Here is a 21,732-nt window from a genome sequence, read left to right as displayed (position 1 = left end):
CTTGAAATTAGCTCAGGATCACTGAGCAAAAAGCAAAGTTACCTTCCGACTGTCTGTAAAACGTAGAATCATTGCCACAGATATTTCCTCCATTCTCCAGGTTCCCCTCAAGAAGGCTTCCTTCTAGTGTCCATGGGTTTGAAAAACAAGTCACACCAGATAACATCATGCCACAGTACTGGATCTCTATGTTGTCATTGTCAGGATTGAAAACCAGGTTACCAAGTTACCACTCTGGAGAAATTCTATCCAGTCCTCAAAGTTTGTATTGGTCCGACAGCACTTCATAGACCTATCTATAAATTATATATTATAAATGATTCATTTATATAATTGACTCCTCCTCTAGACTGTAAGCTTGTTGTGGGCAGGGAACATGCCTGCCAACTCTGCTTTATTCTACTCTCCCAAGCATTGAGTACAGTGCTCTGCACACAGTAAGTGCTCAATAAATATCATTGATTGATTAATGGCAACAACACTGCTTTCTTTCAATGTGTTCTCCCGCACCCATTTCCATAAACTAAGAATCGAGGACTGTCCCTGCAGCAGATTCATCCGTTCAATGGTATTTATTGAGAGCTTACTGTGTGCAGAGCACTGTACTCAGTTCTTGGAAAGTACAATTCAACAACAGAGACAATCCCTACCCAACAATGGGCTCACAGTCTAAAAGGAGGGAGACAGTCATCAAAACAATAGCATCAATAGCATCAGCAAATCATTCTTGGACGTCTTCACCCTCAAACAGTATTCTGATGAAGCCTTAAGACCCGTTTGCTGGTATCTCATTTTGGCAAACTTCCTTCGGAGCCCTGGGCTATAACCTCGTGGTGGGCAGGGAATGTATCTGTTGTACCGTTATACTGTACTCTCCCAAGCGCTTAGTACGGTGCTCTGCACATGTTAATTGCTTAATAAATATGATCAACTGACTGATCGACTGACCAGAGTTTATTGTCACGGCTGGGATTGAGGTCTCACAATGTTAGCAATTGGTCTCCAGACAAATGGAATGAGAGTCTCCCAAGGTTTAAAGTGTTCCTTAATGTAGGCTTGTCTTTGGGGAAGCTGCACTATAACGTTCAGGTCACCCAGGTTCTTTTTAGGATAGCCATGAAGATAAGTACTGGCCATTCTGAGCCTCATCAGGTGTTAACAGGGAGGTTTTCTGGATGCATTGTGCAGGGTTTCAAGGTCTTTAGCTGGTGGGGGAGCAATTCATCCTTTCTTGGAGGATGAAGAAGCACAGCCTAGTGGAGAGAGAACAGGCCTTGGAGTCAGAAGGACTGGGGTTCTAATCCGGCTCTGCCTCTTGTCTGCTGTGTGATCTTGGGCAAATCTCTTTGACTTCGCTGTGCTTCAGTTCCCTCATCTGTAAAATGCGGGATGAAGACTCTGAGCCCCACGTGGGACAAGGACTGTGTCCAACCTAATTACCTCGAATCTACTGCAGCTCTTAGAACAGTGCTTGACACATATTAAGGGCTTAACAAATACCATTATTATCATTACGATTACTATGATTATTGTTATTATTCTCTGAGACAGAGGGTAGTCAGCTTACCCTAGGAGGGGACATGAGCACACGGGCACAAACCCACACACTCACCCCTTCAACCTGAACAGCCTACAGCAGTGAGATCGCTCTTCTCCTGGCTACTGACTCTCCAGTTGGCTTGTCGGAAAGAAATTCTAATAAATGCTTCGAGCAACACTAATCATTTCAGCAAATTGAATAGCACCTTTCTTTTGTCCCCACACCGCAACTGCCGGCTCATTTTACATCAGAGGGAACAGAGGGCTTTTTAACCAACCCAAACAATATGAGAAAATGAAAAGTAAGAGAGCTCTGAAGGAGATGGATGAGATTCAGTCCTCTCCAGTCATCTGCTCGTCCCCTGGATCAGTCTAATGGGTGGAGAAATGGGGCCTTAGGACCATATGGAGAGTCCTTTAGTGGCTATTCTGGTCCTTTCTCACTGGTTGCTTTTTTCCCTCTCAACTGACTTCACACAGCAATCTGCTTCCAGTTTACTTGGCAGGCAAAACCTTACGTGGTGCCACGGGCAAAACTCTCCTTTTAATACTACTGGTGAATTCTAAGCCGCATTTTGCTCTTCCTACCTATGTCAGCTGAGCTGTTGGGTTTGGCTGGACTTTGGATTTAGGAATGTCCAGGAGGGGCCCCAGAGGTCCTTCAGTGAAACAGATGGGGAATTTCCATCAGGGGAACATGGATGGGAGGACCTCACCAATCACCCGAAATCAATTGGTCTTCCAAGAACCAATCAATCAGTTGATCATATTTACTGAGTGCCTACTATTTGCAGAACACTCTACTAACTTGGGAATGTAAAGTATAATGTAGTTGGAAGACCAAATTCCCTGCCCACAATGAGTTTATAGTCTAAAGGGGTGGGGGTGGGGGAACAGACATTAATAGAAATAAATAAATAAATTACAAAAATGAACATTAAGTGCTGTGGGGCTGAGTTGGGGTTGAGGTCCAGGACGAGGCTTCTTTCTAACTGGGAGGGAGAATTCAGGGTGTATGTCACTCTTCTGCCTGCTCCTGCATCTCGTATGGCCCAGATCCAATGCTTATTCCCACCATCCTCATTCCTCCCACTTCCTCCCTCTCCCTCTCTTCCCTTCTCTCTCCCTTTCTCTCTATCCCTCCCTCCCTCTTTCTCTCCTCTTCATCTCTCCCTCTTTTCACCCTCCCTCCCTCCTTCTCTCTCCCTCTCCTTCTCCTTCTCTCCATCTTTCTCTCTCCCTCTCTCTCCACCCTGGTACCTCATCACTCTCCCTTCTCCCCTCATTGCGCAAATAAGATAAAAGAAGGGAGAGAAGGTGCATTCAGTAAATTCAGGATTCATTTACCAATATCTGCCTCTGCTTTCCACAAGCAAAATTCCCCTGTTTCCCACCTATCAGGCTCCTGAATGTCCCCGGGGGGTGAGAAGGAGAGGATGGGGCAGGGGATGTGGGGAAGAAGGGTGCGGGGAGTGCACAATACCTATTATGTCGGAACACGCTCCACTTTCCAACCTGTGCTTTCTGTACAAATTCTTCAGGACCTTGGCACTGCCAAAACGCTTGAAGCGGCTTTTCACGTTATTATAATACCATTCCAGAGATTGGGTCCTTAAGAGCCTAAAGAAGAGAGACAGATGAGAAAAACCCTGAGCAAGAAGAAATGGCATCTTCTGTACACCAGCCGGAGCAAATATCCTTTGGATATGAGATTTCATAAGAGAACTGAATGGTTCTGAACTTGAGTTCCCCCATTCTAGGAGGGAAGATAGTTTGTGGACATCAAGGATTAGGAGAGAATGCATCCTCTCTCTCCTCTCCCACTCTTGGCTCCTCAGACTTAGCCTGAGGAGGTTATAATATGGACTCACCTTACTAAGTCAGAAAGACTACTGGTTCAGTTGGCAATGTCTGAAGATACATACTGTCATCTGGAGGCAGTCCACGAGCGGTGATCCTGCCATTAGCCTGGCAATAGCTCAGCAGATTGTGAAGTCCCTCCTCACCTCCACCACAAAAATCAGGACTGATCTTCAATTAAAAGATCACAACAAGCTACATGGCCTAGTGCTTAGGGCATGGCCCTGGGTGTCAGAAGGACCTGGGCTCTAATCCTGGCCACCACCTGTCTTCCATGTGACCTTGGGCTTCTCTGGGCCTCAGTTCCCTCATCTGCAAAATGGGGATTGAGGCTGTGAGCCCCTTCCAACCTGATTAGCTTGTATCTACCCCAGAGCTTAGGACAGTGCCTGGCACATGGAAAGTGCTAAACAAATACCATTTAAAAAAAGAAAATGAAGAAAATGTGAGTATCTGAGAGTCATGAAACCAACCCAAATTGAGCCTGACCTACAGTGCCACCTCCTGACAGAAGCTCCTTAGCCTGGGGGGAAAGTAAGATTCAGCCAAGGCTCTGTGGGGAACATGGGCTGACTGAAAATCCAGAGACCGGCTGTGTTGGGATCCTCCGTATCTAACTCTCAGATGAAGGGGTTGGGCTTTGAATTTCCTGGCTGGAAATGAGTCTCCTAGAGCACCATCCCCAGAGCCAACAGAGAAGACAGGGCCCAGAGCTCACCAGGCACCTCTCAAACCTGTTGCATCGAGTTCCCTCTCTGCCCAAACCCTCCACAATGCTAAAAACTCACAATCCTGTTGGGATTCCTCCTATGCTCACTTTAAAATCAAATAAGCAAAACAAAGCAGCCGTATCAAATGAAAACCTTTTATCAAAATAGTATTTGGAAACACTATGTGCCAGGCGCTGTATTAAGCACTGGGGACAATGCAACATAATTGGGATGGACACAGTCCGTGTCCCACAAAGGACTCACAGCCTTAATAAACCTCTAGACTCGTTAGCTCTAGACTGTAACGACTGTAAGCTTGTTATGGTCAGGGAACGTGTCTGCTAATTCTACTGTATTGTATTCTCCCAAGTGCTTAGTACTACTGTGCACATAGTTAGTGCTCAATAAATACCATTAATTGATTGATTGATTAAAATCCCCACAGTTTCTCAGGGATTCCCTACACATTCACTCACGGTCCAAACACATCGTTTTGACTTCCCAAACACATCATTTGTCATCCTCAGCTCTTGGTAAATCATTGTCTGTGCTTTGCTAACTCTTTTCCAGTGATTTTATGCTCTGTTTTGCCCACCTGAGCCACACATGGGCTCAGATGTAAAGCGGAGCAGATAGGAGAAGTCGTGTTGCCTAGTGGATAGCGCAAGCGCCTGGGAGTTAGAAAGTCCTGGGTTCTAATCCTGTCTCCCCCACTCATTTGCTGTGAGACCTTGGACAAGTCATTTCATTTCTCTGGACCTTGATTTCCCCACCTGCAAAATGGGGAGTCAACATCTATTCTCCCTCCTACTTAGAGTGTAAGCCTCATGTGGGACCCAGTTATTTTGTATCTTCCCCAGCGCCTAGTACAATGGTTGGCACAAAATTAGTCCTTACCAAGCACCATAATTATCATTATTATTATCATAGTACCATAATTATTATTATTCACTATGGAAGGGTAAAGTCAAGGAGGGGGAATCATGAAAGTAGGTTTCAGGATGGCAGAGTACGTTTCAGGATGGCAGAGTGGTCTAAGGAGTTGGACTCAAATTGTCACTTCCCCTATTTGGGGTTTCCAGTCCCCAAATGGAGGGGTGGGTTCAAATCCTACTCCTGGCACTCCAGTGCACCGTAGCCTAGTGGAAAGAGCATGGGCCTGGGAGATAGAAGGTCATGGGTTATAATCCCAGCTCTGCCACTTGTCTGCTGTGTGACCTTGGGCAAGTCATTTCACTTCTCTGTGCCTCAGTTACCTCATCTGTAAAATGGGGATTGACACTGTGAGCCCCAGGAGGGACGGGACGGTGTCCAACTCAATTTGCTTGTAGCCACCCCAGTGCTTAGTACAGTGCCTGGAACATAGTAAGCGCTTAACAAATACCATAATTATTGTTATTATAAGAGCAAACACAGAATCATTGTTCTCCAAATCCCACAGTTCCAGGAGGAAGGGGACCACCATTGAAACCTGAAGTTGGAGGCGATAAAACTAACAAAAGGAGGGGACTGTAAGTTTGTAGTGAGCAGGGAACATTTCTACCACCTCTGGTATGTTGTACTGTCCCAAGAGCTTAGTACAGTGCTCTGCACACAGTAAACACTCAATAAATACCACTGATTGATTGATTGAGAGATCCTTTACCTTCTCCATGATGCCTCTGCTCCCATGGATTTGGGGATGCACCATGACAAAATGTGATGACCAAAACCACATTTGTTGCGCTTTATGCATGTGCAAGATGGAACTTTAAAACAGAGCCCTTACTTCTGAAGAAACTCACAACCCCAAAACTATAAGGACACTTTGTAGTGGGAAGATAAACCACTTTCTTTTGAACGGCAAAGCTTTGGAGTTCAAACTCCTTTTGAAAGGGCATTTCACTGAAAAGGAATCATTACATTTCCTTTCATGCGGCTAAGTACACTTGAAGGCCCTGTCCTGGAAAAAGAGGTGGCTGAATGAGATGAAAATGATTTCATTTTGGAGAATCCACCAAAGGAAAGTGATGTGCAGATCTGTTCTGCCTCAAACCTAGTTTTGGAAATGGACCCCATGTCCCCATGGGGAATTTAGAGATAGAATGGACATTGGACTTCCCAGTCCTGGATTTGACAGGTACAATCCGGAAAACCGCACTTCGAAGGGATCAATCCCAAACTACGGCTATCCTGCTTGCTCTATTCAATCCACTGTAATACTTGTTCTTAGGGAATCAGCTTTAGCACAGTTTGTTTTTCTCATTTCTTTTATAGGTCGATCGTTTTGACTCTCACCAAGCTGTGTCTTCATGAGTATCAATAAATGGAATGGCTTGCTGCTGTTACGGAACATAACCAAAGTAAACTCGTTGTGGATAGGGAACTTCTCTACCAACTCTGCTTTAGTGTACCCCCCCCGCCCCAAGCACTTAGTACGGAGCTCTGCAAACAGTAAGCGCTCAATAAACACCATTGATTGATTGATAGTCTGAGCTGCTGCTCTTACAGATCGTAATTTCTGGTTTGACCACTGAGTTGCCATCACCCTTCCCCTCATTTGACTGTTCCGGCCTTTACAGTTCTAGAGTTCCAACCGTAGCTACCGTAAACCAAGATCAATGGCGCCTTCCAAGGCCACACTTATTTTAAGTTTGTTATAGGCAGAGAATATGTCTGCTAATTTTGTTGTACTGTACTCCCCCAAGCACTTAGTGCAGTGCCCTGCATATAATTAGCACTCAGTAAATATCACTGATCGATTGATTGCTTGGTCAAGAATTGTGAAAGGAACTTCTGGATACATTGATTCTTCCAGATGACAAGCAGCATGGCCTAACGGAAGGAGCATGGGCCATGGGACGTGGGTTCTAATCCTGGTCTGCCACATGTCTGCTTTGTGACCTTGGGCAAGTCGCCTAACTTCTCTGTGCCTCAGTTACCTCATCTGTAAAATGGGGATCAAGACTGTGAGCCCCATGTGGGACGGGGACTATACACAACCTGATTATCTTGTATTTACTCCAGTCCTTAGAACAGTTCTCGGCACATCATAGTAAGTGCTTAACAAATACCACAGTTATTATTAGGCAGCCTTTTAGCACTGAGACAATCAGGAAATGGTGTGTGGCATAAGGGGGTGGATTCAGGCTGGGTGGGAACAGGCTTTGAAGGCCCAACTTCAGGTGAAAAGGTGGAGTTTTGGGTGTCAGCTCTTGACATAAAAACCCTGGCTGCTCAGGCAGGACTAGCAATACCCAAGTTTCCCCTTCCCTCTCAGTATGGCTCTTGCTCCCCCATTCCCCAAGCTGGACAGTGTCTGAGTCTTCCCGGGCTCTCCTCTCCACCTCGGGGAGGGAATGGGTCTCTCCAATCACCTCTCCCCTCCACTGCATTCTAATCCCGGCTCCACCATGTGCTTCTTCTGTGTCCCTTGACTCCTCTGTGCCTCAGTTACCTCCTCTGTAAAATGGAGATTCAGCACCTGTTCTCCTTCCTATTTAAATTGTGAGCCCTGTGTGGGACATGGACTGTAGTAATGATAATAATTGTGGTATTATTAAAGCACTTACTATGTGCCAGGCACTGTACTAAACACTGGGATGGATACATGCAAATTAGGTTGGACACAGCCCCTGACCAATTAAGACTGTGAACTCCATGTCTAACCCAACACAGTCCCTGTCTCACATGGGGCTCACAGTCTACAGTTGCGGCAACTGAGGCAAAGAGAAGTGAAGTGACTTTCCCCAGGTCACACAGCGGATGCAAAGCAGAGGTGGAATTAGAACACAGATCCTTCTCACTCTCAGGCCTATGCTCTATTCTCTAGGCCACGGTGACTGTATTTGACCTGATTATCTTTTATCTCCCTCAGCTCTTAGAACACTGCTTGATACATAGTAAGCATTTAGCAAAAACAACAATGATTATGATGATTACATAGGTGAGGGGAGTGACTCCCAAGGCAGCTAGACCCGGCCCTGGCAAGGATTGATCTAACCTCAGGCTTATCTATGGAACGGTTTTCTTGAAAAAGGGAAGTAAATGGGATTTGACTGAATCATTATTATTCATAAGAAGAAATTGATAGGTTCAGGTTGGTTAGCAAAGAGCTGAGGTACTGAAGACTTGGGAGTCATGATAGGCAGGACTGCATTGAGCATTTCATTTCTGGACCGGAACCAAGAGTACGCTGCAGTTTAATGAAGTCAGCATGAGACGCTATGTTAGGAGGTGTTGGTAACACCATTGAGGGAAGAAAGGACTACCAGGTGTTGCAGGAAATTGGAAAAACAGCCAGAAAATAAATGAGATTCAATTTGGAAAAATACACATTTCATCATGCTGGGTTGGAAGACATCCGGAAAGACATTCTTTGGGGAAGGAAGATGCAAATCTCTCAAGGGAGAGAATATTAAGATTGTGAGCCTCATGTGGGACAGGGACCCAAGCGCTTAGTACAGTGCTCTGCACACAGTAAGCACTCAATGAATGAATGAATGAACCTTATCATCTTATATCCGCCCCAGCATTATTAACAGTGTGTGGCACAGAGTAAGCACTTAACAAATACCTTCAAAAAAAGAAAGGGAGAACTGAGGCAGTGGAGGACGAGGAGCAGGAATCAATCAGACAATCAATCACTGAAATTTATTGAGTGCTTACTGTATGCAGAGCGCTGTACTAAGCACTTGGGAGAGTACGATACAGTTGGTAGGCATGTTCCCTGCCCACAAGGAGCTTGCAGTCTTGAGCAGGAGACAGACATTATAATAAATAACCAATATGTACGTAAGTGCTACGGGGCTGACGGTGGGGTGAATATTAAGTGCTTAAAGGAAGCAAGTTGGCATTTGGTAAGCACTGAGGTAAATACTCTTTCTACTATTACAAAGGCAAGAAACTGCAGCCTCCTAAGAGTTTTAGTTTGAGGGAGGGAAAGATTGTGTCTATATGTTGCCAACTTGTACTTCCCAAGTGCTTAGTACAGTGCTCTGCACACAGTAAGCGCTCAATAAATACGATTGATTGATTGATTGATTGGATTGGATTCAAAGTCGCCAAATCAAAACTGTTGAGTGGCTGGCAAAACTGATAAGCAGAGTTCTCCTTTCCTCTTCAGGCTAATTAACTCAACTACCAGATGACTGTGTGGGGAAATCAGATTCTGTATAAGAAAGATGTCAATGCCGCCTGAACTTTTCCAAACTTGGCCACAGAAAGACCGATTCTTAAAATAGTCTAGGTCATTGTTCTGAGGTTCTCAGCTGCTAGACGGTTTCTCATTTTTCTATTCAGTTAATTATTTCAACAGGTGCTAAACATCAATATGCTCAGTGAATTTAACAAGGATCTAAGCACTGCGGTCAATTTTAATTTTTCTTGGATTTTCTACTAGGATCCAGCCCGGCCAATGTTTTCAGAATTCACTGGCAAACTATTAAAGACTGTTAATAATTGCGGCATTATTAATAATATGCCAGGCACTCTTCTAAGCGCTGGGGTAAATACAAGATATAATAATAATAATAATGATAATAATAATAATAATAATAATAATAATAATAATAATAATGGTATTTGTTATGCACTTACTATGTGCCAAGCACTGTTCTATGTGCTGGGGTAAATACAAGGTTATCAGGTTGTCCCACGTGGGGCACACAGTCTTAATCCCCATTTACAGATGAGGTAAATGAGGCACAGAGAAGTTAAGTGACTTGCCCAAAGTCACACAGCTGACAAGTGGTGGAGCCAGGATTAGAACCCATGACCGCTGACTCTCATACCCGTGCTCTTTCCACTAAGCCACGCTGCTTCTCATCAGACACAGTCCCTGTCCCACATGGGGCTCACAGTCCAAGTAGAAGAGAGAACAGGTGTTTAGTCCCCAGTTTGCAGGTGATGAAACTGAGGCCCAGAGAAGTTAAGTGACTTGCCCAAGTCATACAGCAAACAAGTGACAGAGATGGGATGAGAACCCAGGTTTTCTGATTCCCAGGCCCAAGCTCTTTCCACTAGTTCATGCTGCTTCACCTTAATCTGGCATAAAATAGGCCATTTGGATCCTAACCTCAATCAATCATATTTGAGTGCTTACTGTGTGCTCTACACACTCTATTTAGAGCTACAGAGAGTATAACACAACAATATAACAGATATATTCCTTGCCCACAGTGTGCTTACAGTATAGAGGGGGAGGCAGACACTGATATAAATAAATTATGGCTATGTACCCAAGTGTTGTGGGGCTGGGAGGTGATGGTGAATAAAGGGAGCAAGCCAGGGTGATGCAGAAGAGAGTAGGGAAATAGGAAATGAGGGCTTAGTCAGGGAAGATCTCTTGGAGGAGATGTCCCTTCAACAGGGCTTTGAAGGTTGGGTTGTAGTAGGAGAGCAGTGAGGTGACGTATTGAGCGCTTACTGTGTGCAAAGAGCACTGTAGTAAGTGCTTGAGAGAATACAATATAGAGTTTGTAGACACGTTCCCTGCCCACAAGGAGTCTAGAGGAGGAGCTTACAGTCTGTAGGGTCTTAGAATAGTTCTGGTTTTTGTGGATCAAGGCTGAAAAATCGGCACAAGGAGGTCAAGGGAAGGAATGAGAATATATTCAAACCCTAGAAGGTGTATTTTCTTTCACTTACAAATCCTCTGAAATCGAGGCCACAAACTGAATATGTTGATTTGATCCTATCAGGGTTGGAGTCCATGCAAGCAATTTGCATTTGCACATTCCCACATCACTCACATATTCCAAGTAAATATTTCACGGTCGCTAAGAAACCCAGGTAGGGCCTCCTGTTTTCCAACACCAGCATATAGATTACAAAGAGGAAGTCTCAACCAGATGGGACCTTTGGGTTTTTTTTTTAACAGTAGCCGCTAATTCAGAAAGCATCTTCCGTCTTTGGTCTGTTTTTCCCGATATCCAAGCCAGACTTTCTCATCAGGCCCCCGGAGAAAAAATATTCATTTGGAAGGCTGCCACTTTGATAATTAAAAAAATCCAACAACAAAAGAAACTTGTCAAAAGCATTCCAGATTACTTAAATGAAATGTTCATTCCCCACTCCAGCACCAAAAGAACACCCAAGCCAACCTTTCACTCAAACACAATCCCATGAGTATGTATACACAAACGTACACACACACGCAAATACACACACACGTTGGAAAAGAGTTTATTTTTCAGCTTTTTACATGAGGAGACAGGAAGAATCACCACTATTGCGAAAGCACTATTTTGGGTGACCTCACTTGTTATGGGCAGGGAATGTGTCTACCGGCTACTGTACTCTCCCAAGCGCTTAGTACAGTGCTCTGGACAAAGTAAGCACTCAATAGATATGATTGATTGATTGATTGAATGATTGATGCTTAATTTCCACATACCAAAGCCCTCAAACAGAAGAAAGAAAGAATGAGTCGAGAAAGGTAAGTCCTTTCGCTAGTGTGTGCTTTCTCTATCTCAAGCACAGGAGGAAATCTATGAAAAAGATCAGATTGGAGGGAGAAATGAGAGGAGCTGAAAGGAAATGGAGGAGAAACAAGACTGTGGCAACGCTTTCAGTACCGATGGAAAGAAATTATTAAGACCCTGAGACTGGGATCCGCAGAATTAACAGTTTCAAAATACCTCAGTGTTTGCAAGACTGAGAAAACAATCAGACACTACTGGGGGCAGAACTGAACCAGAGAGCTCTGAAGGAGGAATGACAATTAAGAAGCTTTTTCCTGTAGCCCTCTTCTTCTTGGGAATGTCATTCCCCAAGATCCTGAAGGGCTATCTTTCCCAAAATCCTCTGGAACACTTGAATCTTCTAGCAGATGGGACCAACTGGAGTTTAGAAAGGGATCAACAGTTCAGGGCTGAGTTATTACATTCATGAATAATGTAATAATGTAATACATTCATGAGTTGGAGGGGTTTCCACTCTCTCCTTACTTCTGCAGTCTCTCCCAGGAGGACAGAAGAAGGGTGCCAGGTTGGATCCAACTAATCAACAATCATGGGCACCCAGAGTGATTTTCCAGCATTAGGTGGTGGGCCAATGGCTGGAGAAGCAGCGTGGCTCAGTGGAAAGAGCCCGGTCTTCGGAGTCAGAGTTCATGGGTTCAAATCCCGGCTCTGCCAATTGTCAGCTGTGTGACTTTGGGCAAGTCACTTCACTTCTCTGTGCCTCAGTTACCTCATCTGTAAAATGGGGATTAAGATTGTGAGCCCCCATGGGACAACCTGATCACCTTGTAACCTCCCCAGTGCTCAGAACAGTGTTTTGCACATAGTACGCTCTTAATAAATGCCATCATTGCTATTATTATAGCACCAAGTCTCCCTCTCTTCATAGGGTATACACAGGAAAAAAAAATCATTACTCAACTTCCAGTACAGTAGAAATGTAATGATAGCGGAGGCGTTTCAAAAACTATTATCATTATTATTAATGCAGCAGCATGGCCTAATGGTAGAGCCCAGGCTTGGGAGTCAGAAAGACCTGGGTTCTAATTCTGACTCTGCCACTTGTCTGCTGTGTGATTTTGGGCAAGTCACTTCACTTCTCTGTGCCTCAGTTACTTCATCTGTAAAATCGGGATTGAGATCGTGAGCCCCATGTGGGCCAAGGACTGTGTACAACCTGATCAACTTGTGTCTACTCCAGCGCTTAGTACAGTGGCTGGCACTAGCGAGTGCTTAACAAATACCACTCAAAAAACGGTGCCCAGACCCACCCCCAGCCGTTGGCCTCAAAGTCAAGAACTGGATCCGGGGTGAGGGTGGCAGCCAGAAGTGGGGGTGGGGATGTCTAGAGAAGCAGCACGGCCTAGTGGATAGATCACGGGCCTGGGAATCCAGAAGGACCTGGGTTCTAATCCCGGCTCCATCACATGTCTGCTGTGTGACCTTGGGCAAGTCACTTAACTTCTCGGTGGTCCCTCACTTAACTCCTGTGTAAAATGGGGATTAAGAATATGAGTCCCATGTGGGACAGAGACTGCGTCCAACCTCATTACCTTGTATCTACCCCAGCGCTTAGAACAGGGTTTGGTTCATAATAAGTGCTTAAGAAGTACCATAATTAATATTATTATAAGGGTTCCCCCATGCCTCTGACTCCCAGAAAGACTCTGAGGGATGGGGCAGAGTGATGGGATGAAGGGACCCCGCGGTTACCTCTGTGCCAACCTTGGGGACCGGATCCTGGTTCCGGAATGCCCGGGCAGTAGTCACCTGGGGTCAAAATTGACCCTCCCCACATGTTTCAGTGCTCCTTCCCCACCACAGCTGGGGCCGCAGGGGATGGAGGAGACAGATAGAGGAAGGAAGTAAATGGGGAAATGCTGGCAGGGTTCTTGGCTGAGAGTGGGAGGCTCAGGAAAACGGCCCTTTTGGTCCCTTGGTTAAGGATGGCCCTGGCCCTCCATCTGAGAATCTGTCCTCTCTGGGGTGTGTTTGGGCCCTTTGCCGAGGGCGGCAGTGGGGGCTAGTGGCATGTGATGGTGGGCTACCAGGGAGTCCCTCCCCCACCCCTGCCATGCCCCACCTCAGGTAAAATTGAGATGACCTCAGGTAAAATTTAACTCCCTGGGTCTCAGTGTCCTCCACTTGTCTCCACCCCACATTAGCACTCCCACACAGAACTCCAGAAGTACAGAACGTTTTCTCAGCCAAAAACTGAAAAAGGCAACTAGCGGAACTAAAATGTGTGTTTTTTGAGGGGTTTTTCTTTTTGGTATTTGTTAAGCACTTACTTTGTGCCAGAGCTTGGACTAAGTGCTGGGGAAGTCACAAGATTCATTCATTCATTCAATCCTATTTATTGAGCGCTTACTGTTCTAAGCACTTAGGAAGAACAAGATAATCAGGTTGGACACAGCCCTTGCCCCACAAAGGGCTCACAGTCTTAATCCCTATTTTATAGATGAGGGAATTGAGGCACAGAGAAGTTAAGTGATCTGTCCAAGGTTAAACAGCAGACAAGTGGTGTTCTTAAGCTGAATGTGTGATTGGAGGTCAAAAAGAGTTCTGAAATATTATTCCAACAAAGGTTGATCGTGCGACCGTGGCAATATATGATAACCAACCATTAAAAAACTGGGCATGCATGGATGGATAAAGCTTCCATTTAGGGACAAAAATGAATTTCACACATTCAGAGGATGAACAGATGATTTTACAAAGCAGAAAAAAAAATATTTATTCTTGGCATAGTGGAACAAGCAGAGGATTGGGAATCAAGAGATGTTGGTTTCAATTCTGCCTCCGCTACTTGCCCGCTGGGTGGCCTTGGGGAGCTCACTTAACTTCTCTGTGCCTCAGATTCTTCAACTTTTAAATGGGAATTCAGTATCAGTGTTCCATTCTAGATTGTGAGCCCGTTGTTGGGTAGGGGCCGTTTCTATATGTTGCCGACTTGTACTTCCCAAGCACTTAGTACAGTGCTCAATAAATACGATTGAATGAATGAATTCCCATTAGACTGTGAGCCTCAAATAGAACAGGGGCTGGGTACATTCTGCCTCTCTCACATTAACTCCAGTGCTTAGCATGATGCTGAGCACATAATAAATGCTTAACAGATCCCACTGGCATTATATACATATATATATATATATGTATATATGTTTGTACATATTTATTACTCTATTTATTTATTTATTTATTTATTTTATTTTGTTAGTATGTTTGGTTTTGTTCTCTGTCTCCCCCTTTTAGACTGTGAGCCCACTGTTGGGTAGGGACTGTCTCTATATGTTGCCAATTTGTACTTCCCAAGCGCTTAGTACAGTGCTGTGCACATAGTAAGCGCTCAATAAATGTGATTGATGATGACGATGATGATTATGATTCCTCTCCTATTTAGCCTCCCATTATCCCCCGTCTTCTCTGATGGCCTTTACCTATTCACTTTCTCCTGAACTCTAGCCCTCGTCAGTCCTCACCTTTGCTCCCTACCCTTTCTTTAGCCTTGCTCTCTTGAGAAGCAGTGTGGCCTAGTGGAAACTGCATGGGCCTGGATGTTGGAGGATCTAGGTTCTAATTCCACCACTTATCTGCTTGTGTGACCTTGGGCAAGTCACAACTTCTCTGGGCCTCAGTTCCCTCATGTACAAAATGGGGATTCAATACCTGTTCTCCCTCCTACTTAGACTGTGAGCCCCATGTGGTATATGATTATCTTGGATCTTCCCTAGTGTTTACTAGACTGCTTGGCACATAGTAAGTGCTGAACAAATGCTACAGTTATTATTTTACATTCCCTCATCTATTTTTCCTTCTCTATCCTTATCTTTTCTTCCCTAGTTACTATGTCTTACTTATCCAATAGTCTGCAAGATCCTTATGGGATGGGTTCACATCTACCAACTATCTATCGTATTATACTCTCCCAGGTGCTTATTACAGTGCTCTGGAAATAGTAAGTGTTCAATAAACTCCAGTGATTGTGGGCGGGGAAGGCTTCATTCTGTTATTCTGAATTTGAGCTTATGTTTGAGCATCTAGTAGTACAATGAACCACACTGAATGGGTGTTCAATAAATGCTACTATGTCTACTATTCTTCACCTGGAAGACAGTAGGTAAGATGTTTCTACCTAGTTACTTCTTGAACATGGGATTTGCTTCTGTTAAAGGTAATTCACCTGATTTTTAGGGGACCTTTTAATGAATGCCTCAGGAGTTTGGGATTTGAGAGACTCATCTGGAGCTCTTGCTTGAGAAGCTGTTTGGCCTAATGGAAAGAGCGTAGGCCTAGGAGTCAAAGGACCTGGGTTCTAATCCTGGCTCCATCACTAGCCAGTTGTGTGGTCTTGGGCAAGTCATATCACTTCTCTAGGCCTCAATTTCCTCATCTGGGAAATGGTGATTCAATACCCGTTCTTCACTTAGACTGGGGGTTCTATATAGGACAGAGACGATGTCCTGTCCAACCTAACTTATATCTACCCCAGAGCTTAGTCCAGGGCTCCGGACACAGTAATAAGCACTTAACAAGTACCGCAATTATGATTATTATTGCTGGAAAGGAACATTCTAACAGCAGTGGATAGTGGACATTGCATATAAAGGATGGATCACTGCTTGTCCATTAATCCGATCTTTATATGCAGTTGCTTCCCTTACTTGTAATTTATTTTAGGATCTAAATTGCAAGTTCCTTCAGGGCTGACATTGTCTTCTAACTCTACTGTCCTCTCCTAAGCACTGTGGCCTTGTGGATAAAGCTCATGCCCTTTCCACTAGGATATGCTGCTACTCTTACTATGTGCAGAGCACTGTACTATGCGCTAGGGAGAGAAAAATATACCAGAGTTAGTAGACATATTCCTTTCCCACAGGGAGTTTACAGTCTATAGGGGAGCCAAAAGGTTACATCCCCCTAAAAGGAGAGAACTGAGCATTTCTAAGCAAGCTTTAGGGAAAGTTCAAGCTGTGCAATAGCCTGTTGTTGATAAGGTTGCAATGACTTCTTAAAGTTAGGGAACATATTTCAAGGTCATTGAGGTCATGGCGTTAATTTCTTTTGCCCCCAGAAATTGGTTGTTCAAAATTGGCTAACAAATTTTATTTCCACTGCTTCTGAACAGAAGAGTTCCCTGAAGCCTTATTCAGCAGTTTGTGTTATTTTACCTTCCCATTCTGAAAATCCTGCATTGCAATCCAAAGTGCAGCCCAAAGAGTTTTATGAGCTGCATCATAAATGATATTCCGGGCTCAAGGAAGTTTAAGTGTTTCTCGATTGAAAGCACCTCTACTCTGAGTCTGAATGTGTTTTGTGATTTCTTAGGTAGGTTCCTCCCTTGGACAAAGAATCGGTTTAGATGCAAATCATTCTCTCTAATTAGTGACAAATTCACTTTTTCTCTCTCGCAGGGCTAAGAAATCACTTTTTTCTTTTTTTAAAAGATATTTGTAAAGTGTTTACCATGAGTCAGGCACTGTACTAAACCACAGGGCAGATACAAGATAATCCGCTTGGACAAAGTCCATGCCCCATTGGGGTTCACGGTCAATCCCCACTTTGCAGATGGGGTAACGGGCCCAGAAAATTTAAGCAACTTTCCCAAGGTCATACAGCAGACAAGTGGCAGAGCCAGGATTAGAACTCAAGTTCTCTGACTCTCAGGCCTGTGTGTTTTCCACTAGGCCATGCAGCTTTCCATTTAATTTTACTAGAACAGAGCTCATCTTGTCTGCCAGTTGGAAGTTACTCCATAAGGTGAATTTTGATTAATTTTCTATCCCTTCCCAGTCTAACAGATTTGCTCTCCTTCCCTTGTTCTGCCCTCTTTCCCTTATCCCACCCCCTACAGGGTTTGTTGAAAGCTCTTTGTGGCTTTCCTAGATCCTTACCGCTCACAACTGAGAAGCAGCGTGACTCAGGGGAAAGAGCACGGGCTTTGGAGTCAGAGGTCATGGGTTCAAATCCCGGCTCTGCCAACTGTCAGCTGTGTGACTTTGGGCAAGTCACTTAACTTCTCTGTGCCTCAGTTTCCTCATCTGTAAAATGGGGATGAAGACTGTGAACCTCACGGGGGACAACCTGATCACCTTGTAAACTCTCCGGCGCTTAGAACAGTGCTTTGCACATAGTAAGCGCTTAACAAATACCATCATCATTATTATTATTATTATAATTCAATTAATCGATATTATTTTTTGATTACTTATATGTGCTGAGCAATGAACTATGCAGCCGTATGGCTCAGTGGATAGGGCATGAGCCTGGAAGTCAGAAGGACCTGAGTTCTAATCCCGGCTCTCCCACTTGTCTGCTGTGTGTCCTTGGGCAAGTCACTTAACTTCCCTGGGCCTCAGTTACCTCATCCATAAAAACGGGGATTAAGGCTGTGAGCCCCATGTGGGATATGGACTGTGCCCAACCTGATTAGCTTGTATCTACCCCAGTGCTTAGTATAGTGCCTGGCACATAGTAAGTGCTTAACAAATACCATAAAAAAAATCTCTGGGGAGAGTACACTATAATAGAGCTGGAAGATACAACCTCACATTCAGGGAGCTGAAAATATAGTTGGGGAGACAGAGTTTTAATTTTTTTAATGGTATTTGTTCAGCGCTTACTATGTGCCAGGGACTGGGGGAAGCAAACTTTCTCTTTTGTTCTCACTTATTCTGCTGGATCCTTCCCACTCTCATTACTGGCCTCACTCTGTCCAACCTGAGCATATTGTATCTACCCTAAAGCTTAGTACAGTGCTTAGAACACTGTAAACATTGAACAAATGTGGGATTTAACAAATACCATCAAAAAAGGGCAGAGTGGATGGATGTTGAGGGACAGGGAAGGGAGGCGAAGAGAGATAATCTCACAGACAATGACTCTCTCCACCTTCAAAGCCTTGTTGAAGGCACATCTCCTCCAGGAGACCTTCCCTGACTAAGCCCTCCTTTCCTCTTCTCCTACTCCCTCTGCATCACCCTGACTTGCTCCCTTTATCCATCCCCCCTCCCAGTGTGACAGCACTTATGTATAAATCTCTCATTTATTTATTTATATTAATGTTTCTCTCCCCCTCTAAACTGTAAACTCGTTTTGGGCAGGGACTATTTCTGTTGTTGTTTTGTACTCTCCCAAGCTCTTAGTACTGTGCTCTGCACACAGTAAAAGCTCAATAAATACGATTGACTGACTGAATGAAAGGTGGCAGAGAGTGGGGAGGGCAGGGAAGCCATCGGGAGTTATCCCACAGCTCCGGTGAGGGTGGAGTGAGGGAGAGTGGGGCTTACAAATGTGGGCACAAGTGGGGCACTGGGTATCTGCTACCATGGGACTAGACCCACTGTGCCCTGCCAGGAAGTAAGCTTGCCATGATCAGTCAGTCAGTAAATCAATCGTATTTATTGAGCACTTACCGTGTGCAGAGCACTATACTTAGCACTTGGGAGACTACAATATAACAATACAACAGACACATTCCCTGCCCACAACGAGTTTACAGTTTAGAGGGGATGGATTCATGAGAAGGGACATGGTTTTGAGGAAGCTGTTCTTTGTTTAGATCACATTTGCAGGGAAGGAGAAAGCAGTGGAAACTGCCAGGAGAGTCAGCCTCCGCTCTCCGCTTCCAAAACCCATAATCTCACGCCAACTCTCATCCATCCCATGGCCTGGCCATATTGGAACACTTCTGCCCGTCCCCTTCACTCAGGAACGCTGAACAGCGAAACTGGTTAACATGCCTGGGCCTCTGAATCTTTTGGCTGGTGACTGCCAGGTTTCATTAGAGCCTTGGACCAATTAGCTAATTAGCTAGTATGAAAAGGGAGGGAGGAAAGCATTACGTATAATACAAATGCCAAGTTCCAGGGAAAATAAATTACCCTACATGAAGTCCAGAAATCTGTGTGCGACTGGACAATCCTTTCAAATTCTGGATATGGATGACTCACACATTTCTATTCATGTCACTACCATAGCTCAAAGATATCTGGAACGATAATCATCATGGACAAAAATCCCCTGAGAGAAATAACAATAATGATAATAAATAACTTCTCAGAGTCACTGAAAGCTGACTGAGGCCGTACATACTTTAATGGGGGCGGGGAGGGGAACTCGCAGTCATTGATAAAGCACGCTATAGGATTTCATCATTTTCAAACAAAACATCTCAGAGCCTAATGTAGCAGTTAAATAATAATAAATAATATTGACAACCGGACCATGAGGTGAGTCTGGCCAACTCCCAGAGCTCAATCTAGACTAGGCAAAGTGAAGGACTCATCTTTCTCTTAGCTTCTCTCTCTCCCTCATTTGGGACTCAACTACAGAGACAGTTGTCCATGACCTGGTTCTTCCTTGGGATCAACTGTTACCTCTCAAAAGTTGCATCTGACCTGACGTATTTGTACATAATTTGATATCAATGATCGCTATTGCTAACATTCAATTACTGCTCCATTCCTATGGGGAGATACTGGTTTTGAAAGGTGATATTTCATTTTCTCTAGGTTCCCCTCTTTCCCAGAGTGTCTCCATTTGTCATTCACACATGCCAGAACAAACCTACAGCTTTTGAATCTTACGACCTTTGTGGTTCTTCTGCCTTGTACCCATGTGTTTAATGACAGCAGTGATGTGTCAATGGACTGCTATTTTCTCTCTTGCCCATGGCTCTTTCTGATCTTTCTTTTGGCTCTCTGACTCATGCCAAGTCTCTCCACCAACTTTGGGACCGATGAGGTATCAGGCCCTGAGGATGACAAGATGACGAAAAGAACGCAAAGCTCAACTATCATATTGTACCCTCCCAAGTGCTTAAAACAGTGCTCTGCACACAGTAAACACTCCACACATACGATCGAAGAATGAATGAACTGAATGTAGCAGTGACCGCTGATCCCTGTCAATTAATATGAAACATTTGAATAGCAATGGAAGCTATTTAAGAATATGTTTTGGGAGGGCATTTATGACCTTGATTCCTCCAAATGACTCCAGAGGCAAGTGAACTCTGCTCGAGCCCACTGTTCCAACACCGCTGCTGTGGATGAGAAATGATCTGTTTTTCGCCACCACTCCAGAATGGTTTGAAACACAGACTGAAGGGAAAATCAGTCATGGCAAGTAACAGTCTCCCTCTTACTTAGACTGGGAACCCCATAAGGGATACAGATTGTGTCTGACCTGATTGACTTGTATCTATCTCAGTGCTTAGTACAGGGCTTGGCACATAGGAAGGGCTTAATAAATATGATAATAAGGAGGGTAAGGGACAAAGGAGAGAAACAGGTTAGATGAAATGAAGGGGCTATTGATGCCAGGTACTTCAGAATAGATGCCATTTCTACTAGATAAAGCCTACGGCATTTTCTCATTTTCGCTCCTCTACACTGCAAGTTCCCTTCTATTGAATCTGGATCCATCGGGAATGAACAACACCCAATCAAAGGGTTTATAAAATGAAATGTGGAAAATTTGAAGTTAGAGTGAAGCCAGGAGGTTTGCAGGGGAACAGAAGACAAATACTTGATGATTTCAGTTTTCGCTCCAATGCTCTCCCTTTCCCAATATTTATGAATCTGTCTAGGGCCCAAAGGACATAAATGATTTGCATTTTGTCCTCTGTGAAGCAATTTCATCTCAACGACAGTCAATTCATTTGTCAAAAGAAAAATAAATAAGAATCAGTCCTACATATTTGAAGTAAAAGACAAGTAATGATTCAAATGATGCAGCCATATTGACAATTGATTTGGTGGCTTTTGACTTTCCCATCGCTGTTGCCCAAATCTTTTCTTCCCAGGGCATCTCTTCCTCTAAGCCCCTCATTCCTGGGAACTTAGGGTCCTTCGATGATGGCTTTGAATATTCTATGACACCAGCCCAAATGAGCCTACTGCTCTCCTTTCCTTCTCACCCGAAGAATGAAGTACTGAGATGGTTCTTGTTTGCGTTTCGATGCCTCGGATAAAGATGAAAACAACAGCAGGCCAAAAGACCACTTTAAAGAATACCAAAATACTGGACTTAAAGTCGATGACATGAAAGATTAAAACCCAGATAGGAAGTCTTTTCTTGCTAAGGTATCACAAGGCACCCCATTATGTACATTTTTATGAAGAATATATTATAAATTATTTATTTATATTGACGTCTGTCTCCCTCTCTAGACTGTA

General features: G+C 44.2%; 1 protein-coding gene across 2 annotated transcripts in view; it reads right to left on the bottom strand.

The window, feature by feature from the left end:
- The window catches only part of LOC119922897 (myosin VIIA and Rab interacting protein), a 229,545-nt gene that overhangs the window by 45,874 nt on the left and 161,939 nt on the right, over positions 1–21,732 (bottom strand). The window contains exons 4-5 of one of the 2 annotated variants that reach the window (XM_038742511.1): positions 3,023–3,159; positions 43–123 (exon numbers count right to left, since the gene is read on the bottom strand). In XM_038742511.1, the coding sequence (XP_038598439.1) occupies positions 43–123; positions 3,023–3,159 (218 nt within the window). The remainder of the gene's footprint in view (positions 1–42; positions 124–3,022; positions 3,160–21,732) is intronic. The other variant, XM_038742521.1, reaches the window with a different exon arrangement.

Source organism: Tachyglossus aculeatus, chromosome 2 (assembly GCF_015852505.1).
Source record: "Tachyglossus aculeatus isolate mTacAcu1 chromosome 2, mTacAcu1.pri, whole genome shotgun sequence".
Classification (NCBI taxonomy): domain Eukaryota; kingdom Metazoa; phylum Chordata; class Mammalia; order Monotremata; family Tachyglossidae; genus Tachyglossus; species Tachyglossus aculeatus.
The sequence above is the reverse complement of the archived record's forward strand: the minus strand, read 5'-3'. Positions and strand labels throughout refer to the sequence as shown.